General features: G+C 36.5%; 1 protein-coding gene across 1 annotated transcript in view; it reads left to right on the top strand.

Moving 5' to 3' along the window:
- The first annotated feature begins 5,852 nt into the window (after positions 1-5,852).
- The window catches only part of LOC107562949 (membrane-associated phosphatidylinositol transfer protein 3-like), a 100,036-nt gene continuing 80,413 nt past the window's right edge, over positions 5,853-25,475 (top strand). The window contains exons 1-2 of the mRNA XM_016247710.1: positions 5,853-6,131; positions 22,900-22,995. Coding sequence (XP_016103196.1) covers positions 6,107-6,131; positions 22,900-22,995 — 121 coding nt within the window. The 5' untranslated portion in view covers positions 5,853-6,106. The remainder of the gene's footprint in view (positions 6,132-22,899; positions 22,996-25,475) is intronic.

Below are 25,475 nucleotides of genomic sequence, written 5' to 3'. Positions count from 1 at the left end.
CAGCTTAAAGGTGTTGCGAAATGCAAGAAGCATTGTAATATAATTTTGCATAAATGACACCTCAGGCACAGACTGGATTGGAAAAGGATTGTTCATGACTTTGTTTTGCTCATTTCACCACCAAAATTTGCAAATGAGTCACGACACTTACCCATTTAGATGTCATTATCTGCATCTTAAAGAAGTGACTTCAGTAAACAACTGAACTATGTGTGTACTGAAGCTGCAGTGCGCATGTGGCCCATAGACATCTAACCTAAATTAGCTCTTACTCATTCATCACTGATATCTACAATTTCCTGACCTATTTTCATTATTTTGTTTATGCTCAAGACACGTTCTTGGATTTATAAACACACTAAAAGCTCTTCTATTTGCACCCAGAGCAACAGCAGATTAATCATAAGACCCAGTGCATTTCCCACAGTGACACAGCTAGAAGGAGTTGAGATTGTTTACAGCCTCATGGCTAAATATTAGCTCTGTTTTTTGGTGGGTGCTAATGTAGAGCGTGCTCCTGTGCAAATGAGCGTCTTCGTTGTTCCGCTAGTGCTCCTGCACACCCACCCCGCCATTAGCATACTTAACAGAATTTTTAAGTTGGTGCAATGCGGTGGATATTTATCAAGTCCTACTAGTCCACAGAGAGCACACTTTTAACAATGGTGGGAAGAGGAACACAAAAACCATAATATGATAGGTCTCACCTGTCAGACTTGATCCTCGCGGCATGGGCTGTGTGGGTGGTGAGAAGAATTGTTGCAGAAATAATTTGCGGAAAGGAGAAAGTGAGGAATCAAAAGTGAAAATATTTTTCTGTGTGCTGCAGCTTGAAAAAGTATGAGTTATTGCATGGATATAAAAAGAAATCGAGGATTTTTTTTTTTGCAGAGGTCAGTGTAGCACCGCAGAGACTCTGAATGGTTATTATTCCAGAGAAATAGAGAAGATGGGAAATGTCACGGCAATTAGTGTTGCTGCTGGGAATGTGTGCGGGCACTTGTCAGTCTACAGTGCATTGTGGGTAATAAGAGCCTTCAAGGCAGTCAAGGCCATGAGTGAGCACAGACTGACCGGGCTCTCTGGGTAGCTCTCCTCTTTACACAGAGGGAGTTTAAAAGCTTAAAAGAAAAGATTTAGATGATCTCATCACTCCCCTAAAGAGATAGAAAGAAGTCATTTCTATTCTTTAATGCTGCGAGAACACAAACTGTGTTACTTTTGTATTATTTATATACTATTATAAGATTTATTAATATTTTGAATTGCTTTGATTTGAATATTTTAAGTTTTCATTTTAATTTTAGTTTGTCATTTTGTTATGTGCTTTTGTCATTTTTTTTGTATATTTCTATATAGCTTCAAAGTTGTGATGAAACAGAAGTAGCAATAGTTACTTTTCTTCCATATCTGTCACTTTATACTAGATGTCCAGTTATGACATTTTGATTAAAAATGATGAGATCAAAACATAAAAAAAGAAAAATAATGAAACACACTCTGTATTCTCAGATGAATTGTTCACAATAAAATCTGTAACATGCATTAGAATAGAAATAAAAAACAGAATATAAAAATAGGGTGATTTTTCATGCTGCCTTAAAGGGTTAGTTCACCCAAAAATGAAAATTCTGTCAATAATTACTCACCCTTATGTCATTTCAAACCCGTAAGACCTTCGTTCATCTTCGGAACACAAATTAAGATATTTTTGTTGGAATCTGAGAGCTGTCTGACCCTGCATAGACAGCAATACAACTGAAATGCTCCCAAGTCCAGAGACGTAGCAAGGAGATCGGTAAAATAATCCATGTGACATCAGGGGTTCAACCGTAATTTTACAAAGCTATGAGAATACTTCTTGTGTACATAAGAGAAAAGAAAACGACTTTATTCAACAATTCGTCTCCTCCGCATCACAACTGCGTCACGCCGGATCTGATTCCTACGTTGTTGTGATTTAATCTGAACGAAAACAGTATATCCGTGTGACGCAGCTGACACTGAACAGCATACGCTGTTTATGTCCAGTGGATACTCTCCAAAATGGCGCTACAGGGTGGAGGAGACAAATTGTTGAATAAAGTCATTCTTTACAATCACTGAATAGAACCTGCTGGTTAGAGCACGGTTTATACTCAGACGGGCATTTCTGTTGTAATGTGAAACCTCAGTGGGCGGTCTGACTTTTAAATGCAAACAGATGCTTTTTAGCACACGGCTAACAAATGTCACATTAATGTGTCATAATCCATACAACTTTCTTTGTGCATTAGTCAATGCATTAGTTGACTTTTGCGGTTGCTATATTCAGCATAGACAAAAGTCTTAAAAGAACCTCTACATTATTAATGCATTGCAAATGATAAGATTTTTGCTGTTTTCTGTAAATACCTCACACTAGAGGTTCACACGCTTCCTTCCTCTTGAATGAGCATTAAGGGATGCAGTAATGCTGTCCACGTCAGAACACAAACTTGTTACTTTGTGGACTGATTTCATACACTCTAAAACATATGTTTTGTTTCTCTGGGCTAATTGTCTTTAAGTTCACTAAGCATCCATATGTTGCCCAGCGTGATTGGACAGGTGAGGTATATTTAGAGTATGTGTATAGTTTATATGTCAGACCCTGAGGGGAAAATGGCCTCCAGATGGGTCCAGATGTTGTTCTGGTACGCTGGGAATGTGCTTGGACAGGACAACCAGGGCCTAAGCACTGTAGAATTTACAAGCATTCTTTAGGCTCTGTGTGTTGAAATGTACACACCTACAGCTCTTATATAACTAAATAAAGCTATAATAATCAGAAAGTGCATAGTTTAGACATATTTAGGAATATAAAATGAGGGTCTGTGTCTTTTGAGGGCTTTATATGGCTTCAAAAGTATTGGTTGTCCCTTTATTGCTTAATTCTAATGCAGTGAGCAGATTTTAAGGTACGTTTCTTAACCTGTCAAGTTGTAGTTTAAACCCCCAGATGTGAGTCACAGGTTTCTTCCCAGTGTTCAGCAACCTACTTATTTGTGAAACGTGCCAAAAGCAAACTAATAGCACAAGTAACTGCATTTGCCAGCATATTCTAGGCTTTGTGCCATTAACTATTATGAATGCTGTGATGCTACAGGAATATAGTCACCAATTTGGCATGAACTTGTTCTTGGTTGTGTTTTTATTGCTGGTGAAAGATACCTGTTGAATTTGCATTGTATTTATAATCATGATTTAATTTATAATGTAATAAATGTTTTAAAATGGCTCTTCCAGGCATCTCCTTTGCCTTGGCATATTTTACTCGGTGCCCTTGATGAAATTGCTTTTTTTTAAAGAAAAATTAGATTAATATTATCAATTTTTGTCCTGCGTCCAGCCACTGTAATCAATGTTATCTATATTTCTGTTTGTCTGACCTGCTGGCTGTTCTGCTGCTGCTTTTACCAGAAACACAATGCAATGTTTTGAGTCAGAAGTGTTTTGTCATTGGGTTTCCTGACTGCTACAAATAGGTCAAGTCCCTAAAGGAGTGGAGCAATGCAACATGGGCAGTTCCCTAGAATTGAAGAACTCCAGACTTCACCTCTATCAATAGTCATTTAGCACTACTCGAGAACAGTTATTTGGGATACATGATGTGCAGCAATGCCATACATTAGCCTGGGGTGAGAGCTGGATATAACTTGTGGCTTGGTTTTTCATGCAACACAGAGCACTTATCATAAAGACAATGAGCTGTTAAACATGTTTGTGGAAAGTGCAACATATTTGGCCTTGATTTTGTCATTTTGTCTTCCAATTACTTCTTGACAGCTACCACGAGAATCATATTTTATAGTCATTACAACCCAACATTAAGCAGCTGAACTGCTGTTGGATTTACTGTGACGGAGTATTTAAAAGCCCGAGGAGGAATCACGACATGGTGATTTATGAAGAAGCCAACATTTTGCACAGTCATCTTACTATAGGACTACAGTGATATACTGCCATTGGCAGGGCGAATATATTTATATTTCTGTTTTCAACTGCACAATGCCTTTTGCACATCTGCTTTCACAATAAAGATATTCAGTTTGCCTACAGGCATGTATGGACAGCGCCTGTGGTCCCTCAGCTATGCAACTGTTGTTTGTATCACACTGACGATTGAATGAAAGCTATACTGTAGGCCAAATTTTTGAAGCATTTTAGTGATTTTTAAGGTAATTGTCAATGTTGTTTGGCCCTTGTTGAAAGTTTCCTTGTGGTTTCTTTTTGCAACAGTTTCAGCTATGATCTCAGAGGGGTTTTGAGTCATTCTTCTATTGCGGTGACATTCTGTCACTCACTTTTAGATACCAAACGAAAACAACCAAACTGCAACACGCACAATTCCTATAAGAAACCAAACCTATTCCAACACATTTTAACAGTATGTGGAATGATAAAAACGAAAACCTTCTCGAGTGCTCAGGACCTCAGACTGGGCCGAAGGTTTATCTTCCAACAAGACAATGACCCTAAGCACACCGCTAAAATAACGAAGGAGTGGCTTCGCAACAACTCTGTGACTGTTCTTGAATGGCCCAGCCAGAGCCCTGACTTAAACCCAATTGAGCATCTCTGGAGAGACCTAAAAATGGCTGTCCACCAACGTTTACCATCCAACCTGACAGAACTGGAGAGGATCTGCAAGGGGGAATGGCAGAGGATCCCCAAATCCAGGTGTGAAGAACTTGTTGCATCTTTCCCAAAAAGACTTATGGCTGTATTAGATCAAAAGGGTGTTTCTACTAAATACTGAGCAAAGGGTCTGAATACTTAGGACCATGTGTTATTTCAGTTTTTCTTTTTTAATAAATCTGCAAAAATGTCAACAATTCTGTGTTTTTCTGTCAATATGGGGTGCTGTGTGTACATTAATGAGGAAAAAAAATTAACTTAAATGATTTTAGCAAATGGCTGCAATATAACAAAGAGTGAAAAATTTAAGGGGGTCTGAATACTTTGCTTACCCACTGTATGTGAGGGTTGATAGGAGATAATGAACAAACGATAAATGATTACGTGCTGATCTCACGTTTCCCGCCTTGGCCTCGTTTTCATTCCAAAATGGCGCATTGCGTGTAATAAGCACCCATGTTGAAAAAAACAGCATATGCTGGTTAGGTATGTTTTGAAGCTGGGATGCTGGTTCAAGCTGGTTCTTTGCTGGTTTATGATGGTCCTTTGCTGGTTTATGCTGGTCCCTTGCTGGTTTAAGCTGGTCCGACCAGCTTAAGACCAGCACATGACCAGCTAAGGACCAACTTAAACCAGCTCAAACCAGCATCCCAGTTTCAAAACATACCTTTTTTCAACAGGGACAATAGTTTATTTTTACGTATTTTTTGTTGTATTAGTTGGCTTGCCTAACTTAAGTTACACCCTGTTCGATAAAATTACGGAAATGAATATGACATTATTAAAAGGTTGTCTAAGAATGGCTAAAATATCAAAACTAACTTCGTGTTGATTCTCCCATGTTCGCTGTCAATCATTTTTTATGTACTGGGCGTCCTTTTGATTTCCTTATTATACCGTTTTATGTAAATACATACATTTGCAGCATACACGTATTTCTTTTTATATAAAAAGTTACCGAGCTCAATACACTGCAGGAATTATTTTATTTATTACTTATCAGCGGTTGTTTAGTGCCATGTATCTGCGTAGTATCATTAAGGAGGCGCTAGTGTAATATTATTATTTAAAGTACATAAAGGAATAAATAACTAATATATGACGGAGGGTGGTCTGAAGCCTGCATTAATGCGCTTGGCGTTTTCCAAGTTCACTGCAGCTCGCGCAGAACCACTGGAGGCAGTCGAGCATCACACCTCGAGCTCAACAGGAGGAGAGGAGGACAGTCACAGCAGCAAAGTATGCACACTTACAAACAGCCCCAATTCCGCGTTTACTTCAACACAAGGATCTCTCAGCGTTCATGGATACTCCCACCTTTGCATGTCATTTCCACTGCAGCTTCAAACATGAATCGTGCATAGACTTGAAATCGCTTCTCCCGCGCGCAGACAAGGATAGAGAAAAGAGACGTGTGTACTGTCCAAACTAACTGCAAAGACGCAGGATGGCTAAAGAGATCAGAGGGAGAGGTAAGAAGAGACGTCTGTGTGTTCTCTGTATGTGATGTGACATCTCAGGAATTAACGTGCAAGCTGCGGAATCAAAGCAGAAAGAGTAGACCGGCAGCTTGCGCCCTTCACTTTCCGCGTCAATCTGTAGTGTTGGAATGCGTGATGAACCAGGGTTGTGTCTCAAAACCTAGTGAGCTAGACAGCGTTTTGGGGCGTCACGGGCGCATTACAGTGCTTATGACGCCCCAAATGCAGTCCCGTTCACTTGGTTTTTTCTAGCTTTTGCTTCACCTTAACATGCTCTCTTTACAAAGTGGTCTTAATATTAAATGTAGAATGTTTAATGGAACTAGGGCAGCAGTTGTCATCCATATCTGACCCAGGGATCCCCTACACAGACTCGCAGGCAATCCAGGGAACGCTAATACAAAAATATGTCCAATAACTGATAAAAAGAATCAGTTGTTATTAAAGTTTTTTTTTTTTTTTTTACAAAATAATGAGACTATTAATAATTAAATAATAAATACTATTTATGGTTATTTACATTATTATTGTTGTTAATACAATTGATGCAGAAAATATTTTCCTTGTTTAACTGGTAAGCTTTAAATGCGGCGTTTCTGGCTTGAAAAGGAGTATCTTTTGATTTAAGTGATATAAGTGTTATGTTGGGTGCTATTCATTAGAGATGCACTGATTTATCAACATACCTGATGTTAAAGAACCATTTAAGTGGAAAAGCTGAATATAATAATAATAATAATAAGAATTGTAAAAAATGGTTAAATGTATTACAGTTTTATCTTGAATCTCTTATTTGACTATTTTATGTAGTATTCAGGTATTTTAGATGCTGCTCTTGTAGTTTCGGTCAGATCTGCAAGGGACAGATGAAGGTCTTACAGCACCATGCTTTATCTTGAATACAGATAAATGGTATAGAGTCGTTCTGTTCTACTGTTCTGCACTATATTCTATACTATGCTATACACTTCATATTTTTTAAGAATTAAAAAAAAATTCAGCAAAGATGCATTAAATTAATTAAAAATGACAGTAAAGACATTTATAATGATACGAACGATTTATATTGTTTTGAACGTTCTATTCATTAAAGAAACCTGAAAAAATGCATCACTGTTTCCGCAAAAATATTAAGCAGCACAACTCTTCAACATTGATACTAATAAGAAATGTGTCTTGAGCACCAAATCGGCTTCAATAATGGCTGCTGAAAAATCAGCTTTTCCATCACAAGAATAAATTACACTTTAAAGTATATCAAAATAAAACAGTTATTTTAAATTGTAATACTATTTCACAATATTACTGTTTTTTGCTCAAATAAATGCAGACATGGTGAGCATAAAAGACTAAACATTTTACCAACCCCAGACTTTTGAACGAGAGTGCATATGATGGCGCTGTTGAAGAAATTATGACTTGTAAAATAAACATTATTAAGTAAGTAAGAAATTAAAATGTGAGAATGTAAATAATATTCATATTTATGGTTTACTATAGACATTTTATGAAGAAAATGTGCTTGCCTTTGTTGTGTAAAACTAAGGCTCAGTCTGTATACGTTTGTTAAAATGTTTTATTGTTTGCCTAACAAAAATCGTAGGTCTTATTGGTTTGAAAAGTAATAGCACACCTCTCCTCAACAAGCTCTATGGTTTGAGGAATTATTTATATCATTCATATGAATTGGACTCATAAATTTGATACTGAGGGTTAGATGCATTTCGATATTCCTGAGCCTTTGTGAGCGATAAGGTCACTAATAAAGAATACTAACATGACGATTTGTAGAGCAAACGTTGGTTAGTGAAAGTGGTTTTGTGGTTATGACATAGTTTGCATGTTCCCTTCATTGGAAGTTGTGAAACTATGGCAAGTGATGGCAGGTTTGTTAGGGGGGGGGGTGATAGTTTTTAAGCATTCCAGAATATGTGTATCAACAGGTAGAAATCTTCTGCTTTCTGGGAAAACCTGGTCTTCTGAAATGAGAAAATCTAAATGTCCCATTTTTCTCATGCTCTTAACTGTGAATAACATAAGTTTTTGCTCAAATAAATGCAGACATGGTGAGCATAAAAGACTAAACATTTTACCAACCCCAGACTTTTGAACGAGAGTGCATATGATGGCGCTGTTGAAGAAATTATGACTTGTAAAATAAACATTATTAAGTAAGTAAGAAATTAAAATGTGAGAATGTAAATAATATTCATATTTATGGTTTACTATAGACATTTTATGAAGAAAATGTGCTTGCCTTTGTTGTGTAAAACTAAGGCTCAGTCTGTATACGTTTGTTAAAATGTTTTATTGTTTGCCTAACAAAAATCGTAGGTCTTATTGGTTTGAAAAGTAATAGCACACCTCTCCTCAACAAGCTCTATGGTTTGAGGAATTATTTATATCATTCATATGAATTGGACTCATAAATTTGATACTGAGGGTTAGATGCATTTTGATATTCCTGAGCCTTTGTGAGCGATAAGGTCACTAATAAAGAATACTAACATGACGATTTGTAGAGCAAACGTTGGTTAGTGAAAGTGGTTTTGTGGTTATGACATAGTTTGCATGTTCCCTTCATTGGAAGTTGTGAAACTATGGCAAGTGATGGCAGGTTTGTTGGGGGGGGTCAGTCATGTGATAGATTTTAAGCATTCCAGAATATGTGTATCAACAGGTAGAAATCTCCTGCTTTCTGGGAAAACCTGGTCTTCTGAAATGAGAAAATCTAAATGTCCCATTTTTCTCATGCTCTTAGCTGTGAATAACAGCCTACCTGACACCTCATTGCAAACTGAACAATTCAGGGCAGACTTCAGGTTTCCTCCATAATGATTGTGCTCTAGCGAACTTGCACGATGATTTGGGTAGAGCACGGTGCTAAAAATAGCCTTGCACGAGAGGCGGTGACAGACTCACTGCTACCCTGTGGTCCTGTGAGAGAAAGAGAGAATGACCGCCTTTCATGACCGTCTGTAGAACTGCAGTCTGGCTTTTGTGTCTGTTTACAGGCAGTCCAGGTTATTACTTGGCTCCATTAACCTATAGATGGATATTTTTAACTAGATAGGATCAAATGTTAGATGGAACTAGATAGAATAAAACATTCATCTACAGTATATGAACATTTTAACTAGATGAGTTTTGTTGTAGTAGACAGATGGTTCTTTAAAAAACATCTGCTTTAAATTAATCTCTTCATCAATTAATTCTCGAACATTTGCTTTTGGTGGCAAATTATAATAGCATTTGTTTTTATGTGTAGGAGAAACGTATGTATTAGATTATATTATACTGTGTATTATTCATGCACAAATAACAATGAAGTTTGAGTGGAATAATCCTTCTCTATAGTCAGACAAAGGCTATAGGCTATTATATATAATTATAAAAAAATGGCAAGAGTATACAAAAATACAATATAATATATATATAAATTTTTCAACATAGAAAGCATATCTAGGTTTTTTTTTGTGGTTCAGCAGAGTGCGTTCAGTAGTTTTATTCATTGTTCAGTACTTTTTGTGATTCAAAGGAGGGCGTAAACCAAAGGGCATGTTGGTATTCAGCATGCTTTCATGTTATAACATGATCATAAAAGAATATGATAATGATGACTGTACTTCCTAATATATAATTTTTTCTGTCATTTCAGAGGGAAGCTTTACACATGATGTCATATCGTACAAACACTTCCTTTCAGAGCTACATGCAGATGTGCTTGGTTGAACAGCTTCACCTTAGTAGAGACGAGATGCCAAAAGCTGATCACAACTCGGAAGCGTTATGACAGCGCTGTCTCCTTAACAGAACATCTTGATTTTGTGTTTGCATTTCCTCTGTTATGTAAAGACACAATTAACGTCCATCCAAGCGAGCTTTCTGTGCTCATGCCTCATGCATTTGCAACGTCCCCTCCTTTAGTCCTCAGTTGCGCATTGACAGAAGGAGGAAGCGGCTCTTGAGTAACCCAGTCAAGTGGCTCTGTTCCCCGTAGTTTACTCTCAATCCCCTCTTAATGTTGTGACCTTGCATGAGGTTTGCCCACTGGATCCTCTATTGCTGCAATGATTTCACACTTACATTTGTATGCCATCTGTTGCAATATAAGCATACCCTTTCCATTCAACCTATAGTCTGAAAATCTTGACTCTTCTCTAAAGCTTAGAGCACTGAACGATTCTGGCCATGATTTTGCCGTCTAAGAACAAATTTTCAGGAATATCGCGTAGTCAACATGGTCAAACACATCCAGAGTCCTAAGATCATTGAAGTTGCACAGTCTCCTTTGGCTTTTACCCAAGATGCGACAAGCAACAATCATAAAGGACAGAAAAGATTGCACAGTATGGCTTTAGCCTGCACTGCCTGGAAATACAGCCTTTGTCAGTATTTGCATTGTCTGGCAGCATCAACTTCTGCATTTGTGATCTTTTAGGGTTTCAGTATCACAGTTCTGCTTCGTTATTTATCACACCAGTGTTTTTTTTGTGCAACTGTGGCATATGTGCTGTTTCACAGCGTGTGTGGCACTGCTTTGAGCTGCCAAACGCAAGTGTTTACAAGCCGCACGGCACATATGTTGCAAGCGCACACGCTTTGGTGATGCAGGGATAAGGACGAGAGTATTCTTCAGAGTAATTTAATGAAATAACTGATTGAGAACTGTTTGCTGTTTTTCTCTAAAAAGGTAGTAGAAGTCGGTCCAAGATTTGAGTGTTCAAGTGGACAACGGAAAAAAAACAAAACATCAATTTCATACAATATTGCTGTCATAACTCCAGCTCCTGAACCTGTTTATTTTCTTTAAAAAATAATAAATAATTCAAATTGAATAATTTAAAATTAAAATAAAAGGATTTTAAATTGGATTGGTTGGATGATAAAAATTATATAAATTATTTTATTGATATGTAATGTGTGTGTGCATATTATTGTATATTATTCATATAAAATTTATTATTTTTCAAAAAATGTGTCATATATAATTATTTATAATAAAATATTTATGAATAAAGTTAAATACATTTATATACATTCATATTATTAATTATTACATACATTTTGTTCATTATTATGTATAATGTTTACTTTCAATTCAATCCAATTCAAAATAATTTGATTCAAATTTTAAATCATTTGATTTACGGTTATGCATTTGGAAGACGCTTTTATTGAAAGCGACTGACATTGCATTCAAGGTAAACATTTTATCAGTTCATGAGAATCAAACCTGTGGCTGGAGGAACACCGTGTATAAGTTAAGTTGGATAGGTATCCAGTTTCAGTTGAAAATACTTCACATTACAGAAATAAAATGGGTTGAAAAAGCTGTTTGATAATTACCATCACTTATTGAAGAAAACCGCTAAGCTTTTTGAATTTAATGGAGAAGTGGTTCATGCCAGTCCCCAATAAAAAGACAACATTATTTTCCAATAAGTATGCCCTTATGGCCTTTGTTTATTGTCTAGTCTATTTCAAGATACACACACAACCTTAAAACCACTGCAGCGAGCCAATGGGAGCCTTCTAATATCATAATGGCCTTTACCTCAGCACTTTTCTCTAGAGGGGCTTTAACATGAGGCTGATGAACAAATGAGTAGAAATGGTGGAGGAGCTTCTTGAGTTCGTGGGTAACAGGGTGAGTCTGAAGAGGGGAAGAGGAATGAATGGAAACTTAGGAGAGAAAGTGCAAGAGGGAGGGTGAGATAGAGATTAAAGAAAGAGAGAAAAGCAAGATTGCTGGAGGAAAGCAGCTCCTATCTAGCAGAGATTATGTTTTTGATTAAGAGCAAGTCTCTCAGTGAGTTGTGTCGTGACTGCTCTGGAGAAAATGCTACTTTTGTACTCTGCAGGCTCCTTGGAGAGGGGACGTATCAAACCTCGAAATCGGCCTTAATCACAATCCCTAAACCAGCATTCATAACTCACAGCTCCATCTAAAATTGGACACATAGTTAAACGGGTTATGGATTATTCAGCTATCTGTTTGAGTGTTTTTTATGCAGCAGTTCAATAAACAAGAAGTTAATATTGACTAAATTACATTTTTGAAACTAAATTGCCAGTTTTTGTTCCACCTAAGAAAATAGTTTTGGACACCACAGCATAATTAACCGTTAAACGTCTCCAAGCAACACAGTAGTGGTTTTCATTATTGAATGAATCAGTGCTTTTGAACAAAATTGTTGAGTGAATGATTCCATTACGTTTTTTCAGTTAGAAATTGCCTTATTGTCATGACAAATATGTTTACATTTGTATTACCAAAGATTTTGCAGCGCTTCTGCATGCAATTAAGTGCATAGGGAGAGATGTTTGTAGTGGCTTAAAGGTACAATATGTAAGATTTTCGTAAAATAAAATATCCAAAAACCACTTGCACATTGTTATATATTTCATTCAGTTGTGCATTTATGTTATCCCAAAGGTTCCCAAGGATTTGTAAATCCAGAGAAATTCCCATTTTAAATAATAGTTCATCCCGGTTCATTGTCGCCTATCAATTACGTAATATCGCGCTATCGGTTTCCACTTGTAGAAACTATGGCAACACTTATGGACAAAAATGCTGCTGCATTTAAACTAAATCCATTGCGGCAGTCGCGAATAAAATGAAAATGAAATAAAAAGTGTTGACTGCAGCATTAAATTTAGATCTGCTCAATGTTGCACCGTCAATCCTTTTCCGCATTTTTAGAGTGTTGTGCGTTATAACCAATCACACACGAGTCTGCTGAGTTTATGAACGCAGAGGCCAATCAGAGGCGTTTAGATGAGTCATCGCTGAAACACCGGAGTTTTGTTCAGTGCGTGCGCTCGCTGAGTGTATTCTCTCATCATAAACAACAAAGTGCAGATGTACGTATGATGTAAGTAGGAGATTAGTTCATCAAATAGTGTATAGACAGCTTTACTGATTATAAGGGGAGTTTTTTTGAGTGCTTAAACTTGCGCTAGACTGAAGTCAGGCATACTGTTCTTTGACAATGTAACGTTAAATGTTCTTTGCTCGCTTTCTCTATAATTTATTCGCTGTTTGAATAACTTTTGAAGGTACAGGTAAAAAAAAATCATTCATTACATCCGTGAACATGATTCGGACATCTCTGGATGGTGAAAACGACATCTCCCATCGTTCCACTCTCTTTCATAGCATCATCAAGCTTCGCCTTTGTTATTGTTTTGAAAATGCGACCTCTAGTGACGAAAACTTACATATTGTGCCTTTAAAGGTTGTTGATTCTGTCCTGTATGGGGATGAATCCTAACCAGTATCAGTTTGATAAATATTCAAACCTCCTTGAATAAGAAATGTTGGGATACAGACACACATTGATATGTTTATAGCACATCCAGTTTAATGGCATAGACACTGAAAGTAAAGTATTGTCTTAAAGCATAATACTATTTCACAATATTACTGTTTTTTGCTCAAATAAATGCAGACATGGTGAGCATAAAAGACTAAACATTTTACCAACCCCAGACTTTTGAACGAGAGTGCATATGATGGCGCTGTTGAAGAAATTATGACTTGTAAAATAAACATTATTAAGTAAGTAAGAAATTAAAATGTGAGAATGTAAATAATATTCATATTTATGGTTTACTATAGACATTTTATGAAGAAAATGTGCTTGCCTTTGTTGTGTAAAACTAAGGCTCAGTCTGTATACGTTTGTTAAAATGTTTTATTGTTTGCCTAACAAAAATCGTAGGTCTTATTGGTTTGAAAAGTAATAGCACACCTCTCCTCAACAAGCTCTATGGTTTGAGGAATTATTTATATCATTCATATGAATTGGACTCATAAATTTGATACTGAGGGTTAGATGCATTTTGATATTCCTGAGCCTTTGTGAGCGATAAGGTCACTAATAAAGAATACTAACATGACGATTTGTAGAGCAAACGTTGGTTAGTGAAAGTGGTTTTGTGGTTATGACATAGTTTGCATGTTCCCTTCATTGGAAGTTGTGAAACTATGGCAAGTGATGGCAGGTTTGTTAGGGGGGGGGGGGATAGTTTTTAAGCATTCCAGAATATGTGTATCAACAGGTAGAAATCTTCTGCTTTCTGGGAAAACCTGGTCTTCTGAAATGAGAAAATCTAAATGTCCCATTTTTCTCATGCTCTTAGCTGTGAATAACAGCCTACCTGACACCTCATTGCAAACTGAACAATTCAGGGCAGACTTCAGGTTTCCTCCATAATGATTGTGCTCTAGCGAACTTGCACGATGATTTGGGTAGAGCACGGTGCTAAAAATAGCCTTGCACGAGAGGCGGTGACAGACTCACTGCTACCCTGTGGTCCTGTGAGAGAAAGAGAGAATGACCGCCTTTCATGACCGTCTGTAGAACTGCAGTCTGGCTTTTGTGTCTGTTTACAGGCAGTCCAGGTTATTACTTGGCTCCATTAACCTATAGATGGATATTTTTAACTAGATAGGATCAAATGTTAGATGGAACTAGATAGAATAAAACATTCATCTACAGTATATGAACATTTTAACTAGATGAGTTTTGTTGTAGTAGACAGATGGTTCTTTAAAAAACATCTGCTTTAAATTAATCTCTTCATCAATTAATTCTCGAACATTTGCTTTTGGTGGCAAATTATAATAGCATTTGTTTTTATGTGTAGGAGAAACGTATGTATTAGATTATATTATACTGTGTATTATTCATGCACAAATAACAATGAAGTTTGAGTGGAATAATCCTTCTCTATAGTCAGACAAAGGCTATAGGCTATTATATATAATTATAAAAAAATGGCAAGAGTATACAAAAATACAATATAATATATATATAAATTTTTCAACATAGAAAGCATATCTAGGTTTTTTTTTGTGGTTCAGCAGAGTGCGTTCAGTAGTTTTATTCATTGTTCAGTACTTTTTGTGATTCAAAGGAGGGCGTAAACCAAAGGGCATGTTGGTATTCAGCATGCTTTCATGTTATAACATGATCATAAAAGAATATGATAATGATGACTGTACTTCCTAATATATAATTTTTTCTGTCATTTCAGAGGGAAGCTTTACACATGATGTCATATCGTACAAACACTTCCTTTCAGAGCTACATGCAGATGTGCTTGGTTGAACAGCTTCACCTTAGTAGAGACGAGATGCCAAAAGCTGATCACAACTCGGAAGCGTTATGACAGCGCTGTCTCCTTAACAGAACATCTTGATTTTGTGTTTGCATTTCCTCTGTTATGTAAAGACACAATTAACGTCCATCCAAGCGAGCTTTCTGTGCTCATGCCTCATGCATTTGCAACGTCCCCTCCTTTAGTCCTCAGTTGCGCATTGACAGAAGGAGGAAGCGGCTCTTGAGTAACCCAGTCAAGTGGCTCTGTTCCCCGTAGTTTACTCTCAATCCCCTCTTAATGTTGTGACCTTGCATGAGGTTTGCCCACTGGATCCTCTATTGCTGCAATGATTTCACACTTACATTTGTATGCCATCTGTTGCAATATAAGCATACCCTTTCCATTCAACCTATAGTCTGAAAATCTTGACTCTTCTCTAAAGCTTAGAGCACTGAACGATTCTGGCCATGATTTTGCCGTCTAAGAACAAATTTTCAGGAATATCGCGTAGTCAACATGGTCAAACACATCCAGAGTCCTAAGATCATTGAAGTTGCACAGTCTCCTTTGGCTTTTACCCAAGATGCGACAAGCAACAATCATAAAGGACAGAAAAGATTGCACAGTATGGCTTTAGCCTGCACTGCCTGGAAATACAGCCTTTGTCAGTATTTGCATTGTCTGGCAGCATCAACTTCTGCATTTGTGATCTTTTAGGGTTTCAGTATCACAGTTCTGCTTCGTTATTTATCACACCAGTGTTTTTTTTGTGCAACTGTGGCATATGTGCTGTTTCACAGCGTGTGTGGCACTGCTTTGAGCTGCCAAACGCAAGTGTTTACAAGCCGCACGGCACATATGTTGCAAGCGCACACGCTTTGGTGATGCAGGGATAAGGACGAGAGTATTCTTCAGAGTAATTTAATGAAATAACTGATTGAGAACTGTTTGCTGTTTTTCTCTAAAAAGGTAGTAGAAGTCGGTCCAAGATTTGAGTGTTCAAGTGGACAACGGAAAAAAAACAAAACATCAATTTCATACAATATTGCTGTCATAACTCCAGCTCCTGAACCTGTTTATTTTCTTTAAAAAATAATAAATAATTCAAATTGAATAATTTAAAATTAAAATAAAAGGATTTTAAATTGGATTGGTTGGATGATAAAAATTATATAAATTATTTTATTGATATGTAATGTGTGTGTGCATATTATTGTATATTATTCATATAAAATTTATTATTTTTCAAAAAATGTGTCATATATAATTATTTATAATAAAATATTTATGAATAAAGTTAAATACATTTATATACATTCATATTATTAATTATTACATACATTTTGTTCATTATTATGTATAATGTTTACTTTCAATTCAATCCAATTCAAAATAATTTGATTCAAATTTTAAATCATTTGATTTACGGTTATGCATTTGGAAGACGCTTTTATTGAAAGCGACTGACATTGCATTCAAGGTAAACATTTTATCAGTTCATGAGAATCAAACCTGTGGCTGGAGGAACACCGTGTATAAGTTAAGTTGGATAGGTATCCAGTTTCAGTTGAAAATACTTCACATTACAGAAATAAAATGGGTTGAAAAAGCTGTTTGATAATTACCATCACTTATTGAAGAAAACCGCTAAGCTTTTTGAATTTAATGGAGAAGTGGTTCATGCCAGTCCCCAATAAAAAGACAACATTATTTTCCAATAAGTATGCCCTTATGGCCTTTGTTTATTGTCTAGTCTATTTCAAGATACACACACAACCTTAAAACCACTGCAGCGAGCCAATGGGAGCCTTCTAATATCATAATGGCCTTTACCTCAGCACTTTTCTCTAGAGGGGCTTTAACATGAGGCTGATGAACAAATGAGTAGAAATGGTGGAGGAGCTTCTTGAGTTCGTGGGTAACAGGGTGAGTCTGAAGAGGGGAAGAGGAATGAATGGAAACTTAGGAGAGAAAGTGCAAGAGGGAGGGTGAGATAGAGATTAAAGAAAGAGAGAAAAGCAAGATTGCTGGAGGAAAGCAGCTCCTATCTAGCAGAGATTATGTTTTTGATTAAGAGCAAGTCTCTCAGTGAGTTGTGTCGTGACTGCTCTGGAGAAAATGCTACTTTTGTACTCTGCAGGCTCCTTGGAGAGGGGACGTATCAAACCTCGAAATCGGCCTTAATCACAATCCCTAAACCAGCATTCATAACTCACAGCTCCATCTAAAATTGGACACATAGTTAAACGGGTTATGGATTATTCAGCTATCTGTTTGAGTGTTTTTTATGCAGCAGTTCAATAAACAAGAAGTTAATATTGACTAAATTACATTTTTGAAACTAAATTGCCAGTTTTTGTTCCACCTAAGAAAATAGTTTTGGACACCACAGCATAATTAACCGTTAAACGTCTCCAAGCAACACAGTAGTGGTTTTCATTATTGAATGAATCAGTGCTTTTGAACAAAATTGTTGAGTGAATGATTCCATTACGTTTTTTCAGTTAGAAATTGCCTTATTGTCATGACAAATATGTTTACATTTGTATTACCAAAGATTTTGCAGCGCTTCTGCATGCAATTAAGTGCATAGGGAGAGATGTTTGTAGTGGCTTAAAGGTACAATATGTAAGATTTTCGTAAAATAAAATATCCAAAAACCACTTGCACATTGTTATATATTTCATTCAGTTGTGCATTTATGTTATCCCAAAGGTTCCCAAGGATTTGTAAATCCAGAGAAATTCCCATTTTAAATAATAGTTCATCCCGGTTCATTGTCGCCTATCAATTACGTAATATCGCGCTATCGGTTTCCACTTGTAGAAACTATGGCAACACTTATGGACAAAAATGCTGCTGCATTTAAACTAAATCCATTGCGGCAGTCGCGAATAAAATGAAAATGAAATAAAAAGTGTTGACTGCAGCATTAAATTTAGATCTGCTCAATGTTGCACCGTCAATCCTTTTCCGCATTTTTAGAGTGTTGTGCGTTATAACCAATCACACACGAGTCTGCTGAGTTTATGAACGCAGAGGCCAATCAGAGGCGTTTAGATGAGTCATCGCTGAAACACCGGAGTTTTGTTCAGTGCGTGCGCTCGCTGAGTGTATTCTCTCATCATAAACATCAAAGTGCAGATGTACGTATGATGTAAGTAGGAGATTAGTTAATCAAATAGTGTATAGACAGCTTTACTGATTATAAGGGGAGTTTTTTTGAGTGCTTAAACTTGCGCTAGACTGAAGTCAGGCATACTGTTCTTTGACAATGTAACGTTAAATGTTCTTTGCTCGCTTTCTCTATAATTTATTCGCTGTTTGAATAACTTTTGAAGGTACAGGTAAAAAAAAATCATTCATTACATCCGTGAACATGATTCGGACATCTCTGGATGGTGAAAACGACATCTCCCATCGTTCCACTCTCTTTCATAGCATCATCAAGCTTCGCCTTTGTTATTGTTTTGAAAATGCGACCTCTAGTGACGAAAACTTACATATTGTGCCTTTAAAGGTTGTTGATTCTGTCCTGTATGGGGATGAATCCTAACCAGTATCAGTTTGATAAATATTCAAACCTCCTTGAATAAGAAATGTTGGGATACAGACACACATTGATATGTTTATAGCACATCCAGTTTAATGGCATAGACACTGAAAGTAAAGTATTGTCTTAAAGCAAATGAGACCACAATCATATTTCCTTAAGAGCTTTCAGCTGAATTTTTGTTTAGTCAAACCTCAATTTTGAGTGTTTTTAAAGGAAGACTTCCTTTCAGCATTTGTTCAATTTCCTTTAATCCCCCTGTAGTCGATATAATTAAACACAAAAGTCCACATGCTATACTGACATTAATGAAGCTGGCCAAATTATTTTTTCTTTGGCTTTTATAGTACCAGAAGAAATTATTAGTTTTTTTGTAAATGTATAATTCATGAGGACCATACCAATTTCATGGCTGAAGTACATCCTATGCTCAGCCAGATTTATTGCGTTGCTGTTTTGCTGCAAAAAGAATCACCTGCATGACTTGCCAGGCTGAAGCCAGCCAAACAATGCCACTTGTAATTAAATCCATCTTGGTTCAGTTATGCAGTGGTTTATAATATTACTTTGATTATGGCTTGTGAAACCATGACCACCACTTTTACTGGTTGAAAAACCATTCATGTTTTTCTAATGCGTTCTTCCTTAGCCAAAAAAATGTCAACCTTTCCCTTTTCTCAGCCTTCATTCCAGGGTGAATTATGGACGATGTGATTAGAAATGTGAAAATGGGAACGCTGAATAGACTCAATTAGAGATGCTTTAGTGCAGGAACTGAGTTTATATCTACCCTCCCTTCTCCTCACTGGACTCCCTCATTCAAACTAATCTGCACCTTTTTATCTCCTCCTGCAAATCTATTTACCAAGCTTTAAAAGCATTTCTCAATGTTTAGACTCCATTAATGAAACATTCCCGCCTGCCCTCCTGCGTCCCAAAGGAAAAAGCATTTAATCTCCATCAAATGTTTAAAATAAAATACTGTATGTGTATTTGGCTGCTCTAAATTTGATTGCCGTAACTTCTGTAAAACAATTAATTGAGCTGGTTAACCTTTCTTCACTATTTATACTGTTATGATCACAAAGTGGAACTTTTGCTCAGTTACTGCATCCATAACCCCTTTCTCCTTATCTTTCTATGATATTATCGATTATAAATCATACATATGAAGTGGCTTAATCTATAATTTAAAATGTTACTGCGTTAGATAAGAAAATATCATAGTGGCATTTAATTTAAATAAATATAGCAAAAGGGCACTTTTCAGGTAAAACATATCACAAATTTTGGACTCAAAATTCAAAAACTGCTTAGAAGATGCCACCATCTACTTATGCTACTAATTCATATATCTACTTGTTAATTTTTAAGTGTGGTTACAGTGTCTAAATACTTCTGGTGCCACTGTATAATGTTAACACTTTCGAACTCTAAATGAAATTCTGTGGTGGCTTATATGGTGACTTATCTCTAGATGTTGTCTGGCAGGGCTTGGGTCCAGACACAGGCCTCAGGAATGAAAAAGCAGACTTCTGTTGATGCCACTGTCAAATGCGTTGTGATTATAACAGAAAACTTAGAAGGCTGAGATACTCGTCTCCTTTGGCGCATTAATTGTGCCAACTTTTGACCTGCCGGCTTTGTGGGAGAGATGAAAAACTCATTAAATCCTGCATGGTGATGTGGGGTGATGTGGGCTGCACTGAACCCCAGTAATGGAAGGTGAGGGTCCTTATTGTTTCAACAGAGTGAGCAGGATCATGTTAAGGTCCAGGTACAAGACCGCAGGGTGAAGAGAACTGACAGCTTAGGTGACACTTCTCGAGTAATGCCAACCAAATGGGTAAAATCAATTACTGTGGCACTGCTGATATTGATTCTTCATGATTAATCTCTTGTGCTTGTATTTTTCTTTGCTTGTTTCAGTGCACTTTGATTTTAAGCCTTATGAATGCAACAGTGAGCTCACTAAGCCTGGCTGCGTGAATTACTGGATTCACATTACTTATAATGCAAAATGATTTATGCTTTGTGTAAAGAGGCAATTTGCTGAGCTATAAAGCATCAAAAATTCCCATCTCTATATGTTCACTCACAATGACACCGATCTATAATTATTAAATCATGGCCCACTTAATATGATTGGGAGAGGATAACTTTAGTTGGACTTACACTGATTTGTAATTTACATTATTGCCGCTATCTGTCATTAGATTAGAACGATATTAACTTTAGATTTAAACAGCCCAGGGCTCCAATGATTATTAGAACATGTTGTTCCAAAAGGCCCGGATTATTGTGACTATGCTTCGTGAGCACGTTGATAGTTGGAAATAATTTGGTGAAGAGCATTTTTATGCTATCTGTACTAATGAGTTGTGCTAAGTTGGGTAATATAGAAGCTGTCTTAATTTGCTGGGAGAACCATCTTGTGTTGAAGACAGAATACAATTCAAATCTTTGCTGGTTGCTCCTTGCTCATCTTAACAGCAACAGAAAGAAGTCAAGCCACCAGCCTCACTAACATAACATAGAGTTGACAAGTACTCTGTCTTCAGCCATTGAAGGGATGAATTTGTGTTGTCATAATTTTTCTAGAAAGAGGTTTTGTTTAAAGCTCTTGAAGATAAAGCATGAGATACCTCACAGTGCTTTCAACACCATAATGCTTGTCCATATTAAATTAATATGTGTGCATTAACTGCACAACCAGTCAAACATCAGCACCTACCTATATATACAGTGTATATATATATATATATATATATATATACAGTATATGTATGTATGAATGTATGTATGTATATACATATATATATATATATGCATACATACATACATACATACATTATATACTGTATATATGGGGATGTATATACAGTTCTGGCATGAAACTCTAGATGGCGCAGTCCGATAGGTCTAGCTCAATCTGACCTGGCGACGTCATTGTCACATGGCTGCTGATTGGTTCTCTCCTGTATCGGTAGCCAATGAGCTCGCTGCTCAGTATTCAAATACCTGGCTTTTGTTTGCTGTAGCAGTTGGCAGCGCACTTCAGAATCTGCAAAACTGTCAACAATTCTGTGTTTTTCTGTCAATATGGGGTGCTGTGTGTACATTAATGAGGAAAAAAAATTAACTTAAATGATTCTAGCAAATGGCTGCAATATAACAAAGAGTGAAAAATTTAAGGGGGTCTGAATACTTTCCGTACCCACTGTATATGTATGTATGAATGTATGTATGTATATACATATATATATATATGCATACATACATACATACATACATACATACATACATTATATACTGTATATATGGGGATGTTCAGAAACCCTTCACCTCCCCCAGCTCCACCTGGATAGATCTGCTACGGGGTGATACATGTATGCTATATGGGGGTTATTCAAATGTGTTATATGTGCAGCAGCAATATTTCTTACATGCTCACAGCAGCATGTTGTGGATGTATTGGCAGTAGCAAATCTCGGTACTTGCTCTGCCGCAGCAGCAGCGTAGCAGATCTATTCTGCCAAGACCAAATACATTAACATTGTCATGTACATTACCATGCCAATACCTCCGAGAGTTGTCATGACAGAAGTGTGTTTGTGTATGTAAAATCTATAACTATAAATAAATATTAAAAGCTTTATTTTTAAATATATGTAAACAAAAAAAAAATGATTTGTAGAATGTGTGTGTTTTAATATGTGTGTAGATATGTGTGTCTAATTTAATTTTATGACTAATTTCAAGAATTTAAGAATAAACTTTTAGATCAAAAGGTTTTTAAGATCAATAGAAGCAACCTTCTGACAAGTCCTCTTAAGTATGATCTGCACTCTCATTTTGATTTCCTGAATCTCAAATTTTACACTTTGATTTCCACATTAGCCAGTCTTAATTAAAAAAACATGCTTTCAATTAATTCCCAGCCGTTCTATTCCTTTGGACTTTTTCACATCATAATATTAAATAACACTGTCATCATGCGTGTCTAATTAATTAGTCACACAATGCTCAGTAATTGCATGCAGCACTTGTGACCTTTGGTTTGATTGTATCTTTTTCATGTTCTCCCCTTAGCGACCCTACGCAAGCAAAGCGCTTCTCACTGGCGCATGCAGAACATCACCCAGGAATCTGTTGACAGCTCAGATGATGAGTTTTTTGATGCCCGAGGTAAGTGTCACTTATTTCCAACCTTTTGTATAGCCTGATGGCTTCAGCTCTTCAGCATCTGTGCCCTACTCTCTCTTCCTCTCTGTCTCTTTATATGTTTGATTAAAAAAAAATAAAAAACTAATTACAAGCAATAGGACAAAAAAACTGCAGTAGAACAAATAAATAAGAAATGCTACATACTAGGGCTGTGCAATTAATCGAAATTTAGTTTCGATTTCGGCCTCTAACGATTATGAAAATACTGCAACTGTTCAATGCCTATAAAGCAGCAAAATTAATAACTTAGTTTAATACTTCCGCACTCTATGAGCATCATCTTCACGTGTGTGCGCCTCTCTCAGACATCGCGCGCATATAGCGAAATGAGTTCACTTTCGGTGCTGATTACATTTCAACAGCTTAAAATCACTTTTTTTAAAAACGGCAATGCTTAAAAACATGTGCAAATGTTATGTTTTCTATGTGACCACGTAGCACAGCAATGTCACATGAGCATGTAACCGTGATAGAGACGATAGTCCAGAATCTCTACCTGTTAATCGTGTCTACCGGTATATCGCCCTCCCCTAATGTGACCTGACTGAACAGTGTATCCATTAAACTATCATTTACCAAGCCTCGATTTAACGTTACTGTACTTTTGTTTGTAATAAGGTCAAAATAACAAGCATTTACAATCAACATGATGAAAACTGGCAGCCATTTGTGCTTGTCAGCTCATAAGTGTCCCTGCACCAGCGAGCCAATCGAGGCCCATACAATAAATAGCTCAAGATTTGCGTCTTCAGCAAAATGCCACCTTTAAACAAAATCCTCTAAATTGACTGGGTTTCACTTTGCCATTCTCAGCATTGCAACTATCCATTATATAGCATTTACAGTATATTTAGCTGACGCTATTATCCAAAGTAACTGACCATGCAGATACAGCAACTTGAGGGTATGTTTCATACTCAAGCAACCCATCACAACCCATTTTGTTTTTGCTAATGTGACTTATTTTGTAATGGACGTTTAATGAAAAAACTTATGGCAGAATATTTGTATTTAGAATAACATGCAGCATTGAATTATACAAAATATGTTGAGGAACGTGTATTAGGAAAATAAATAGGTTTTCAGTCCATGTTGGCATTAAATGTGAATGGCAGATGAACAGATGTGGGCAGTTTCTTGCTGTTTTTTGCAGCACACACGTCAGCAGTGTGGAAGCATTTAAACTGTCGGAGAAAGACGCAAAAATCATTACAAGCACCGACAGCGAGAGACTGTTTAGGACTGCATCGCATGTCTTCAATGAGAAGAGGAAGGGATGATTGTTGCTGGTTACTGTATGATGACTGAAATCGCGAAATGGCCGTAAACAATTAGTAAATAAACTGCAGAACGTTATGTTTTCTAATACACGAGCGTATAGCATGTATTCTGACAGCGCTGCACAACCAGGGTTCTAAGTCCAAAGCGCGAGGAAAATCTGCGCTGATACAGTCATCAGTTGCTCAGTCACATTTTTATGAATTTTTTCAAGGCATGTGTGACAATGCTTTATAACATTCACACATAGTGTTCAAATTAGGATCTGTAATATTTTCTAATGTTTTAAAAGAAGTCTCTTCTCAGCAAGGCTGCTTTTAATTGTACAGTAAAAAAAAAATACATGCCTGATTCAAGAAGGGGGTCTGATGGCCAAAAATGATTATTTTATTAACTTATTAATTTTAAGTTAAATTGTGCTTTGTTGGTAGGCTATAGTGGCTGCTAGAATGTTAAAAATGTTCAGTGTTAAATATTTTTAAATTGTTGTTTTGTAATTGATTTTTTTTCTTTGAAAAGCAAGACAAAACAGTAAAAAGCATATTTTGGCTTTTTAATTTATTTTTTAAAAAAAATTGTCAAAATACACGAAAAAGATCATATCGTCTCTTGAGTCGCATCTCCAAAATAGTTACTTTGATCATTTTGGTGTTCAAAATTAGATTATTCTGCTCTATAATTCATTCACATAGTCTCTAGGAGCTCTTGTGTCTGTCTCCCCCACATTAGTAAAAACTGAAGAGTGGGTTGTAGCAGTGTATAATGCAATCAGTAACCTGCATGTTTCCACATCTATCTTTCATGAGACACATTTCTCATTCATTCTTAATGAGCCCCCCGCTTTACCACACAGCACAGAACCTCAATTAAAGTCCAGATGTTACAGTAGGATGGCATGGGGAACATGCCAGATAGTTCCCTAATGTGTTTTTGGCTGGTGCTTATTATTCCTTCGTTAGGATTCGTTTATATATTCCGAGATAGCTACATTATTACCTGAAGCTCCTTGATGGCTAATGTACAAATTGTAATTGCACAATGTGCAAAATTCAATGCTATTCCTGTTATACAGTATTTTAGAGTAAAAAATAGGGATGCAACAATACAGTAAGCCCACAGTTCAATACAAAACTTGTTTTTTTTAACCACAGTTTTTGGTTTGT

This window comes from Sinocyclocheilus grahami, unplaced genomic scaffold (genome assembly GCF_001515645.1).
Source record: "Sinocyclocheilus grahami isolate Dianchi unplaced genomic scaffold, SAMN03320097.WGS_v1.1 scaffold851.1, whole genome shotgun sequence".
NCBI lineage: Eukaryota > Metazoa > Chordata > Actinopteri > Cypriniformes > Cyprinidae > Sinocyclocheilus > Sinocyclocheilus grahami.
The sequence above is the reverse complement of the archived record's forward strand: the minus strand, read 5'-3'. Positions and strand labels throughout refer to the sequence as shown.